Source organism: Budorcas taxicolor, chromosome 18, assembly GCF_023091745.1.
Source record: "Budorcas taxicolor isolate Tak-1 chromosome 18, Takin1.1, whole genome shotgun sequence".
Classification (NCBI taxonomy): Eukaryota; Metazoa; Chordata; class Mammalia; order Artiodactyla; family Bovidae; genus Budorcas; species Budorcas taxicolor.
Genome location: NC_068927.1, coordinates 14909756 through 14922304, shown reverse-complemented (window position 1 = coordinate 14922304; position 12549 = coordinate 14909756). Strand labels below are relative to the sequence as shown.

At 56.7% G+C, this 12549-nt stretch overlaps 1 protein-coding gene across 1 annotated transcript in view; it reads right to left on the bottom strand.

Annotated features, from left to right (window-relative positions):
- JPH3 (junctophilin 3) overlaps nucleotides 1-10983 on the bottom strand; it is a 75730-nt gene extending 64747 nt beyond the window's left edge. The window contains exon 1 of the mRNA XM_052655315.1: nucleotides 10417-10983. Within this exon, the coding sequence (XP_052511275.1) occupies nucleotides 10417-10798 (382 nt within the window). The 5' untranslated portion in view covers nucleotides 10799-10983. The remainder of the gene's footprint in view (nucleotides 1-10416) is intronic.
- Between the last annotated feature and the right edge of the window lie 1566 nt (nucleotides 10984-12549).

Below are 12549 nucleotides of genomic sequence, written 5' to 3'. Positions count from 1 at the left end.
GGGGTCATGCTTATCTCACAAGGGGACCACAGGGAAGAAGCCTGGGCAGGGACTTTCCTGGTGGCTCAGCGGTTAAGAATCCGCACTTCCAACACAGGGTTCAATCCCTGGTAGGGGAACTAAAATCCTACATGCTAACGGGCAGCTAAGCTTGTGTGCTCCAACTACTGAGCACGCACTGCAATGAAGAACCCACACGCGGCAGGGAAGACCCAGCATAGCCAAAATTTTTTAAAAAGGAAGAAGAAGGCCGGGTCACTCCCAGCTCAAAAAGCTAGACACTCACCAGGCATGGGAGTGAGGGTAGCTGACAGAGGGTAGCTGCGGGGAGCACGATGGGAGGAAGGTCAGGGCGCCAGAGGCTGGCTGCAAGCGTGGGCCCTGGAGGCTTCCGGGAGAAGCCTCGGGCTGTGGGCCTCTGGAGTGGAGCATCCTGAGAAGGGAAGAGGGACGGAGGGGCAGGGGAGGCCCACTGCCCACTCCTGCCCTATGCCTCGGACTCAGACCTGTAGGAGTCCGCAGTTCCTCTGTCCACTTCCCACTGGCTGTGAAATCTCGGCATGTACGGACACCCATGGAGAATGGTGGGGTTCTCATCTGGGGTCTACGGAGAAGCCTTGGGGAGTCTGCAACCCCCAGAGGTGCCCACAAAATGTCACAGGACTTGCCTGCCCCTGGGAGAGGGCCAGAGTTCTCGGGGCCTGGGAGAACCCAAGTGTTTACAAATGTGGACAAAGGCCCACTGGAGGCCCAGGCTCAAAAGATGGTGTCACCCTCTCCAGCCTCTGCTTCACAGTGAGACATGGGCTCCTCTGGCCCCAGCTTCCTCAGCTGTAAGGAAGGGGATGAACTGATGGCTCCACTGGGGAACACCATTGCTTGGGACTGTGGGTGGCTCTGGGCCAGCTGAGCCCAACGTCCAACAGTCATGCAACCTCCTAAAGCCTCGGAACCTGCACACTTCACCTTCTCATCCCCTAAATGAGACCCCATGCCTCACCCCAAGGACTTCCCTGGTGCTCAGTGGTAAAGAATCCACCTGCAATACAGGAGATGCGGGTTTGATCCCTGGGTTGGGAAGATCCCCTGGAGAAGGAAATAGCAGTATTCCTGACTGAGGGAATCCCATGGATAGAGGAGCCTGGCGGGCTACATGGGGTTGAAAAAAATTGGACATGACTGAAGCGCCTGAGCATGCACACCTCACCTCAAACCACTGATTTAAGGACTACAATTGATGCTTGCAAACTGGGGGGCTAGAGAAGACTGCTGAGGGTCCCTTGGACTGCAAGGAGATCAAATAAGTCAATCCTAAAGGAAATCAACCCCAAATACTCATTGGAAGGAATGATGCTGAAGGTGAAGCTCCAATATTTGGCCACCTGATGTGAACAGCCAACTCACTGGAAAAGACCCTGATGCTGGGAAAGACTGAGAGTAGGACAAGGGGGTGACAGAGGGTGAGATGGTTGGATGGCATCACCAACTCAATTGACATGAGTTTGAGCAAACTCTGGGAGATAGTGAAGGACAGGGAAGCCTGGTGTGCTGCAGTCCATGGGGCTGCAAAGAGTCGGACATGAGTTAGGGACTGAACAAGAACAAAGGACTAAAAGCAATAACACCTGTGGTGAGTGCACAGCTCAGTCCTTGGAACCAAGTGGATGTTAAGACAGTGAGTATCCTTCCGGAGGAACCTCCTGGCTTCAGGATTCCAGTTAACACGTATTCGCATTGGAGCTCTTTCAAACCAAAACTGGTATGACGTTGCAGTGGGTTGAAAAATGTCCCCTCAAAGAGATGTCCAAGTCCTAAACCCTGATACCTAGGAATGTGCCCTCATTTAAACACCTTTATTTTTGGCTGGGCCAGGTGGCATGTGGGATATCAGTTCCCCAACTAGGGCTCAAACCCATGCCCTCTGCAGTGGAAGCATGGAGTCTTAGCCACTGGACCGTCAGAGAGGTCTCTTGTGTGCTCTTATTTAGAAAAAGGGTCTCTGCAGATGCAGCGAACTTAAAGTCCTTGAGATGAGATCACCCTGGATTTTGGCTGAGCCTTAAATCTAATGAGAGGCATCCTTTCAAGAAACAAAGGGGAGACACAGAGAAGGAGGCCGCTGGCGACGGGGCAGAAGTGAAACATCGCTCACCCTCATGGATGTGGTGCTGGGGAAATGCTAGTCTGTTTCATTTTCGTGAGCCATGTGACCCAGAGTTTAAAACACTCTGCCCAGAGCGGTGACTCTCAGCCCTGCCTCCTCTGTCACACACCCAAGCCGGATGCTACCGTCCGAGATCCTGGCTGGAGAGGTGCCGCATGGAGCCCAGACATGTCCCTCCCTCAAACCATCCCAGTGATCCCAACATGTGGCTGAGGCTGCTCTGCATGCAAGGCCATTGACCAAACTACACATAAGAATCACCCGGGCAGCTTGAAAAAGGACTCAAACACCCAGGCCACACCCAGATCACCCCGTCAGCATCTCTGGGTGGGGCCAGGTACCAAGTATTTTTCATAGTGCCCAGATGACTCTGCATGCAGTCAAGGAAGGAACTTGAATGGAGCTGCCCACATGTGAACCCCCTGGGCATCTTGCAAGCACGAGGATTCAGACCCTGCAGGTCTACGGGAGGCCCTGCATTTCTAACAGTCTCCCTGGACACCATCCTTGGTGGAGCTACTGTGTGGCTGGGGATGAAAAGGGCTGCCTAGCACTGTGGTTCTAGAGGTGGGGTCCTTGGGCCAGTAGCATCAGCATCAATTGAAACTTGTAAGAAATGTAAATTCCCGGGGGTACCTCTCAGACCCAGGAGGTCAGCAATCTATGTTAACACACCTCCCAGGTGACTCACACACGATCAGGCAGAGGACACACTGGCCTCGGGTAACAGACAGTAGCAGGCCAGCACCAGCAGCAAGACTAACCCTTGATTCAACTGGAGGTCTCCAAAAGCACCAGGGAGCCCTCTCTGTGTCCGAATCAATAACGCTGACATTCCTGGGAATTCGTGAGATGACACGTATGGAAAAAATTGCTATGGTAGCTCAAATGGTAAAGAATCTGCCTGCAATGCAGGAGATCCAAGTTTGATCCTTGGGTCGGAAAGATCCCCTGGAGAAGGGAATGGCTGCCCACTCCAGTAATCTTGCCTAGAGAATCCCAAGGACAGAGGAGCCTGGTGGGCTACAGGCCATGGGATCACAAAGAGTCGGACACGACTGAAGTGAATAACACTTTCATCATGGAGATGAGAAAACCAATGCTGAGGACAAGCCTCCTTTAAGGCCAGCAGCTTCAGTCCTGGTGTAATGACCACACTACCCCCCGTCATCCAGACTCGGCTCAGGTGCCCCTCCAAGGATGCCTCCGGGGCTCACTTAAGGACAGACATGGCTCTCCCTTCCCTTCACAGAGCCCTCACCTATGGCATTTCCTTTTGAGATGCCCGAAGTCTGGCATGAGAAACTCCTAATTATTTTACACATTACAGTTTTGTACCCAGACTACATATTCTTCTGTAAAAGTCATGTCATGCTGTTTCTTGTGTTTTAGATTTTGCTTATTTCTTTTCCAACAGCCTACATTACTGCAAACTATGTACTGTATCCATAGTGCTATGGACTATGCTTGTGTCCCCCCAGAACCGTGCAGGCTTTGGGAGTGATGAGGTCATGAGGATGGGGCCCACCACGGTGGGATTGGTGCCCTTACGAAGGAGACCCCACAGAACTCCTCTGTCCTCCCCCCATGTGAGGACACAGAGAAGCTGGTGGTCTGCAACCCAGAAGGTCCTCACCAAACACTGAATCTGCCAGCGCCCTGATCTGGGACTTCTCAGCCTCCAGAAGCATGAGGAATGGAGGAATGAATGCTGTTGTTTATAGCCTCCCCATCCCCCACCTGGTCTATGGTTTTCTGCTGCAGCAGCCCAAAGGGACAGAGACACAGAGTCAGGCGCAGCAGATACTGCCAGGTGGACCCAGAAAATGAGGTTTCAGTTTTTACGCTGTGAGCATAGTAGGAACTTGGTAAATGCTGCTCAATTACTGAACGAATCAAGCTGAGGAAAAGGGACCGTTAGAAAGTGGACAGATGAAAGGGTACTTATTTTTCTGCTTGTGTTTCCTAGCACTTAAAAAAATTACTTATTTGGCTGCATTGGGCCTCAGTTGCAGCACACAGGCTCTCTGTTGTGGCACGCAGCCTTCTTCGGTTGTGGCACACGGGCTCCAGAGTGCGTGAGCTCAGTTGCAGCACATGGGTTTCGTTGCCCCATGGCACATGGGATCTTATTTCTCCAACCAGGGTCCAGGCTTTCCTGGACCACCAGGAAAGCCCCTTGCTTAGCACTTTACAATGAATGCTGCTCATTAGACAGTGTTCCAACAATGCCTCCTGGCCATGACTGCCTCACAGCATTAGAACATCTTCTCTATTATTCACTGTATTCAACACCATCCATCTTACTCACGTAAAATGCTGACAGGTCTATGAGCAGCTGATAACAAAACAAAACCAATCAGGGAATTTTAACAGCGATGCTTTAGAGGGTTTTTAAACTTCCCTTTAACTGTCTACATCCAGTTCTAAGTTCTTACAACAGGATGGATGTGTGAAATCATGACAGTGAATGAAATTACCAAATACTGCTTCATTTGCCCATGGATTCATCCCACACATTTACTGAGTGACCACTGTATGTGGGCACTACTTCACTGGCGGGACACACAGCCCTTCCTGCACAACTCTTACGCTCCACACTGGTGCTGTACAAGACGACTTTCTGTGATGACAGAAATGTTCTGTCTCTGCACTGTCCAAGGTGGTGGCCTCAAGTCACAAGCAGCATTTGAGCGTGTGGAATGCAGCTAGCATGGCAGAGGCACTGAGTTTCTAAATTTCATTTAATTGCAATTAATTCAAATTTAAATTCAAATGGCCACATGCAGATTGGGCAGAATTGGTTCAGATGACTAATCCATTGATGCTGATTTAAACAGAACGGAGGCACGACCATCTTTCATTGTCTGCAACAGACAAAATCCTCCCTTTGCTGCCGTGTGTGCACTTCCTGGTGTGCACATTTTCTCTTTATGGGGCTGTGCCACGTGGCATGTGGGGTCTTAGTTCCCTGAGCAGCGATTGAACCCACACTCTCTGCAGTGGAAGCTCAGTCTTAACCACTGGAAGACCAGGGAAGTCCCTGGTGTGCACTTGTAACCCTTGTACACCCCATGGGAACTGAACACACACAACCCAAGGCAGAAGTAAACCTCAGGTTTTATTTGCATGAGTTCTACCAAAGGACCCCATTCCAGCCTGCCCACCCTAGCTGGGAAATGCCCCCTTGGCTCACAAGAAGACACCAAGACACTGAGAAGGCATTCAACCGGCCAGTAGACAAGGTCTTAGTGGACGAAGTGCCCAGAGGGAATCGGAGCAAGGCCATCTCTCAGCAGCTCAGGCAGAACAGGGGAGCGCTCTCCATGGTGCTGAACGGGCCGCTCCCGTCTCCGGAACAACGGGCGAGCTGGCCCCTTGCGCTAGTCCACAGAGCCTGTTTGGCAAAGCCAGGACGCCACAGAGCACCACTTTCATCAACCACGTGCCCTTTCCCAAGCCAGGAAACTACAAACTGGGGAGCAGTTGATCCAAGAGGGGGCGAATCGCTGCAGAAAATTCAAACATCACCTGTCCTTCCAGGGCTCAAAAATCTAATATCGTGCTGACATTGAAGGACCTGAGGAGTGTTTTATACAGACTTATCAGCTCAGGGTTGATAGCTAGCTGTCTTTAGAGCTGTGGAGGCCTGGCGGAAGATGAGAAAGAGAAAGTCTTGAGGAAAAATGGCAGACGCTCCTGGCCCTGCCCTCATGCCACCATCACCCTTTTCCCGGGGGCTTCCTCTCTCCACAGGCATCCTCAGAACATGGACCCACAGTTCCCTGTCCTTGGGTTCGCTGCATGAACTGTTACTGTCAGCGAGGGCTACTCACTAGCTACCGTGGCGGATGGCTATTTTCAGAGGGTGCTGATCCTCACCAGCTCAGTTAGGCTTCCTAATATAAAGCCCGTCAAATTGCTCCAGGGCTGTGCTGGGTGAGGGGACTTTTCAGTAGCACTCCTCTCTCAGCTATTAGTGGCAACAAAGAACTAGTTATTTGCTTTCCCTTCTCCTTTCACCTCACGGAGCCTTTTCCTTCCCCAAAGGGGCTGAAAGACTCTCTGAAGACGCACTTTCATCTCCAACTCCCTTTCGTTTCTGAAATGAGTTCCTACCGGCGCAATTTCCCTGTCCATGGACCTGCCTTCTCCTAAATTAAGCACTTGGATTAAAAAAAAAGTTCACTTTTCACATATTCCAAGCACCGATGGTCATTTATTTTGATAGAGGGTTTCTCCCACTTAAAGGGGGGGGGTACTGACTGCCTAAATGTGTATTTAAAGTGGAAACAAAGCCGCAGACCCGTATATGTACCCGAGCTCTGCTATGTGGCTGGCACCCTCTCTTTACGGGGAGAGCCACTTCTCGGAAGGAGTGGAGGTGGGGGGACCTGGAGTACCTGGCAAGCGAACAGAGCTGGAGGGCGCACGTGGCTGTGTTTTGGGGGGCAGGGTGGAGACCGTCTCTGGGTGACGTGTACTGTGTGCACGCACGCAGGCGCAGGGGGGGTCTGAATTTTGACTGTGGGCGTGTGTGATTCGTGTGGGCCGAGGGATCTGGGCCAGTGAACGGAATCTGTATGTGAGGGGGAGCGGCCGGGTGTGTGCAATGACTCACATCTTTCAGGCTGTGGGAGGGTTTTATTTGCGGGGGGTAACTTTTGGTCTGAGGGATCCTGTGCACATGGCACCCGACAGGAAATATTTACCTGTGCAGCAAAGCAGGGGTCCATCAGGCGGAGAAGAGAGCCCGGGCGGGGTGTCTGGCCGTGTGCACCTGACTGCAACTCCTCTGCTGCACCCAGAGGAGAAGGAGGGTGTGGAGGGAGAGGAAGAACAAGGATGGGGCTTTGCACAAGGGAGTTCAGAGAGAGGTGTTCCACACAGAAGCAAGAGCTTGGGAACTGCAGCCCTGAGTGTGATTCCAGGTGCCGCCCAGTGCGCAGCAGTCAAGTCACCTGGCTCCTCTGAGCCTCTGCTTCCCAAAGTGGGAAATGGGAGGAAGGAGAAAACCAAGCCTGGAAATGAACTGGGACTGAGTGCTGTAGTCATGCAGACACTCGCCACATGCCCGGCACACAGTAAGTGTTGAGCATGGCCATTTATTAACATTTTCATGATCATTATCATCATGTCTGGCTTTTGGTTCTAATAACGATCATTGGAAGTGACATTCATTGCATGTGAACTCTAATAATGAAACGGTGCTAAATAATAATGAATGCTTACTCTATTCCTGGCACTGCCATGTATACCACCTCAATTAAGCCCTACCTACTTCACAGTCATTGCTATCAGCCCTCTGTATGGCTTCAGAAACAGAAGCTCAGAGATGTTAAGTAGCTCACCCCAAGGTCACAGAAAAGAGCAAATGCACAACCGGGATTCAAGTCCAATGGGTGTCGACCCCACAGCATGTGCTCCTGCCACCCTTGTGCCCTCAGGCCTCACCATCTCTACAGGGTCACCCGACAGACAGTGGAAGCCACTCAGCTCGGTTGAGTGAGCAATGCCGGCCTTGCGCCTGGGGGAGGATGAACCTGGAGGAGGAGGAGTTGGCAGAAGTGTCCCCAGTTGAAATGGATTCCATACCAATTCCAGCTAAATGTAGAATACATTTGCCGTTGGTGCATTATTCATGAAAATCACCGTTTCCCCAAGTCAGCACTGGGAACTGGGCGGCTGCCCGCCCCACATCCCCATCCCCGTGTGCAGAGGAAAGCAGGGTTGGAGGCAGGACCATGAGCTCGTTAAGGCTCTGCTGGCCCTCTCTAAGCATGACCCACGCGGCCTACCAGTTGACTTGGGAGCAGGCGTGGAGACCACCGCACAGTTCTGGTGGATTATGAAACATCACGTCAACTCTGCTCGCCCCGCGCACTGCTTGAGGGCAAACATTCTCAACAGCCACCCCCTTCCTAGTGAGGGGTGGGGACCAGGTTCCAGTAGCCCCAGATGTCTGGCCTGATTATTCCAGGCCACAAAGGTCAGTTCGACTTTCTGTGCTGCCTTGTCGCCAACCGAAAGGCAGCAAGTGGGCCTGGGACCCTGCATCCTTGTGCCCGCCTCAGCTGGCACACAGGTGATGGGATGTGAGTGAGGAAAGGGGGGGTCCAGGGTCCCAGCCTGGACAGACTGGGGGTTCAAACCCTCGCCTCTGCCACCAAAGGTTGGGGGCTCGGTACTGTCCCATGGGCTCGATAGGTGGTGGACATGACTCCCTCCCCTGCAACCTGTGAGACTCAAGCAAGATGATGTGGAGGAAAGCGTTTTAGGGGGTGGACACAGCGGAGCTGGTTGGTAGCCGATGGAGACCCAAGGATGTCCACCCAATGACAGCAGCGCTTCTCACAACAACATAGCCTATTCTACACTTGTGGCCCCCACAGGATGGGATCCTCTCCTCCCAGTGAAACCACCACCCTTCCCTCTAGAATGAAAGCTCCGCGAGGGCAGAGATTTCCATGCAGCAGGGTCCCAAGCACCTGCTCACAGTAGGCACTTGGGAGGTGTCTGATGAACAGAGGCTTGACTTCCATGGGCCACTGAAGATCTCTGGGGAAGGGGGGCCGACCAGGGTGCTGGACCTCCCCAGCAGACACCCTGCCGAGTCCCACGGGGGACCAGCCCAGCCCCTCTCCTCCCAGGCTTCAGTCTCCAGGCACAGACACAGCTGGCAGAAGCTCCAGAGGGATGGATCTGCAGAGCAGCCAGACCAGAGCCACGGGTGACGGCTGCTCTGGGCTCCCAAAGTGCCCAGCTGGGAGCGCCAGGCTGCTCGGCCGCCCACCTCAGCCACCCACATCTGCTGCCTGGGCCTTGCCGTGCCTGCACACACACACACACACACACACACACACACACGCCCACGGCCTAGAACCCAAGAAGGGCTGTCTGTTCGGCCTGGCCCAGGCACCCCAGGGTCAAGGAAGCTCTCCAACCCACTCCAGGAAAACAACAGCACAGAAGAGGCCGCCTGGGACGGGGCGCCATGGCTTTGACAGGCAGGAGCGTTATATAATTAACTGCCCCCCACGCCTCCTCCCCTCGCAGGAATAACGAACCCTGCCTCTCAGTTGCATAAGCCAAAATAATAATTACTCTCCAGCCCTCTGATACTCCTGGATGTGGCCAGGGAGCAGGTGTTTAGCACGAGCCTCAGGAGCCTCAGAGAGCAAGCCGGGGACCGCACGTGCGTTTGTGACTCTTGTGCCCAGCAGAAGCACACAAGTCCCCTCCAGTTCCCACTCCTTTCCCAGGCATCCAAGCCTGAAAAATGAGCCAGCCACCAAGAGGGAGCCACTCATCAGGATGAGCTCCCAGATGGGGGAAGGGGCCTCTGGGGAGCAGGCTTGCTTGGGGTCTGGCTTCCAGGAACAGAAGTGCCTCACACCTCTCAGATGCCCTGAGGAGTGGACACTGGAGTGTCTGGGACAGCCAGGGCTCCCTGAACAGAAACCATCTTAGAGCCGCGCAGGGCGGGCAGCACGCTGGCTTCCGGCGCCGGCTCAGCCGGGAATGTGGCGGCATCTTGGAATGAAGGCACGGAGCATCCCTAAACTAACGGTGAAAATGATTCAGCCACTGAAAGGCGAGATTCCTGGGCTCGCGCTAAACAGATGGGCCTCCCTCCCTCCCGCCCGCCAGCAGCCTGCTCCAACAGCGCTAGCCCCGCGTCCAACCACCTAGAAGTTTATTGCCTTGTTGTGATGGTTTGGGTTCGCGTCCCCCGCCTCTAGCTCTCCCAGCCGCTCTCTCTCGATTGGCTTGGGTTGATCAGGACTAAGAGAGGCCCGGAGGCACCGCAGGAAAAACAAGCAGCAGAGCAGGGGCCTGACTCCCAGAGGCCGACACCCAGGGAGCTGGGCCAGCAGGGGGGCCGGGGGGAGGGCTCTCCCAGCCCCCCTGCGCCCTTGCTGGGTCCCAGAGGAGGCCGCGGGCCCAGCCTGGCCTTTTCGGCCTGCTCTTGGACGATGCACTAACACCCGGCTCAGCTCTGAGGCTCCTGGGCCTGGCACTGCTCCCAGAAAGCCCCCAACACCCTTCCGCTGGCACAGGGGCGCTGTCCCCCACCAGGCAGTGAGGCAACCTGTAGCCAAGGCCGCTGTGGCCTCCAGGGAGCCCCAGGAAATGCCCCAGGTGCCCACGGCCCTCTGGAGGGAAAAGCTCGACTTTCCCAGAGATAAAACAGAAGAAGCGAGAGAAGAAGGTCCCTCCTCCGCCAGCCCCCGCGCGCCAGGCGCACCTACCTCCATCGGAGTAGGTCTCCGTGCCGTAGCCGTCCTGCAGCCCGTTGCTCCAGGTCCCTTCGTACTTGGCCCCGTTGCCCGTGCACTCCCGCACCCCGTAGCGCCCCTTAAATCCGTGCGTCCACTCGCCCTTGTACACCCACTTCCCCTTGCTCTCCAGGCCGATGCCGTGGCGCTTGCCCTGCGCCCAAGTGCCCTGGTACGTGTTGCCGCTGGGCCAGGTGTAGACGCCCAGTACCTCGAAGCCGTGGCTCCACGAGCCGGTGTATTCGCCTTGGCCCTTGGGGCCGGTGCAGACGCCATGGCCGTGCGCCTTGCCGTCCTCCCAGCCTCCACAGTAGGACCCTCCATCGTCAAAATTAAACCTGCCCCCACTGGACATGCATGTAACTCGGTTTGCAAATCCCGCAAACGGTGAAAAAAAAAAAAAAAGGCGATCAACAAACCGGAGTCTTGGTTGGCTGGCTGGCTGGTTTTGTTTTGCTTTTTTTTTTTCTTTTTTAAGGAAGAATGGAGAAAGCAAAAAACACAGCGAACAGATCCCGGGCGGCGGACGGCCGCGGCGTCGGCTTCGGAGGAATTCAAGTCAATTGGGGGCGATTATTCATTTTCGAGCTGCGCCGCGGAGCCTGACCAGCGTCTCGCGCTCCCGCTGGAGACAGGACCGGAGGGGAGGAGGGCGGGGGAGGGGAGGGGAGGGGGAGGGAGGGGGCAGGAGCAAGAGCGGCTGGTGCGAACGGCTCCACCTCAGCGGCAAGTGCCCCTCGGAGGCGAGCCCGCCGGGCTGGCCGCGCAGGCCAGGCGGGGACGGCGGCGCTCAGGCCCGGGGCGCAGTCCCCCACCTGCGGCTGCCGCGCTGCGGGCGCCCGAGGGCGGCGGCGGGGCCCGCGGGCGGCGGCGGCACGGGCGGCGGCGCGGGCGGCTGCACCATATTGGGGGCCGCGGGCCGGGCCGGGCCGGGCGGCGGCGGCAGCAGCAATGCGGCGGGCCGGGCGGCGGCGGCGGCGGCGGCGGCGGCGGCGGCGGCGGCGGCGGCGGCGGCGGCGGCGGCGGCGGCGGCGGCGGCGGCGGCGGCGGCGGCGGCGGCGGCGGCGGCGGCGGCGGCGGCGGCGGCGTGCGCTCTGGGCCCGGCTCGCGCGCGCGGGCCGGCGCGGCGCGCGCCTGCACTCCGCGCCCCGCCCGCGCGCGCGCCCCCGCACCCCGCCGCCCGCGCGCCCCCGCCCGGCCGCCCGGACCCCCGCCCCCGGCGCGCCCGCGGCCTGGAGAGGGGAGCTGGCCCGCCTGGCTGAGGGCGCGTGGCGCAGGCGGGGACCCGGGGCGCCCCGCCCGCCCGGCGTCACCTCTTCCTCCGATCGGCCTGGAAATAGGGGTCCAGCCGCGGCGCCCCAGACGCCCCCCCTCCCCCCATCTTTCCCGGGACTTGGGTTTAAAGGGACAGGAACTGCGTAACGGGAAGGCGCCCAGCACCCAGGGCGCTCGCTGCCCCCTCCCGGGAGCCACGAGTTGAAGCCGGGCGCCGTAGGCCTTGGGCAGGCCAGGGGCGCCCCGCATGTTTCGGCTCGCCCACCGCGCGCCTCGCCCCTCGCGCCCGACTCCTGCCTGGGACGCCTGGCCCTGACTAGACTGGAGAGGCTCTCGGCAGACCACAGGTGGTTTTCTCTATGACAAATGATCCTTCCTTTTTCCTTACAGGCGATTTGGGTCCACATGTGGGGGAAAGGGGATGCTCGCCTTAGAAAACTGGTATTTGGCCATTGGCCCCTCCCCATAAATTAAGAGAAAGTCCAGCTACGCAGAGACCTTAAAGTAAAGACACCCAACTTCCGTTCCTCCCCTGCACCCCGGCCAACAGGTAGCCCCCTTCCATCCCGTGAGCCGTTGCGCTTTGGGGGAACAAAGTGGAATCGCCTCTCAGGCGTAATTAGGTCTCTCTCAACACACACTCCCACCCCCCACCCCCAAGAGATGGTGTCTGATTCCTGGATCCGGGTATCCTGGGACCAATTTCAAGTGCATTTCCTGGACCATAAATCCGCAGGCAGGAGCCCGAGTTCCCAGCTCTCCGGAACGTGTTGGGCAACTGGCAGCAGCCAAGTGCTGCGCGGCGAAATTGCACAGGGTCGCCGCTGGTTG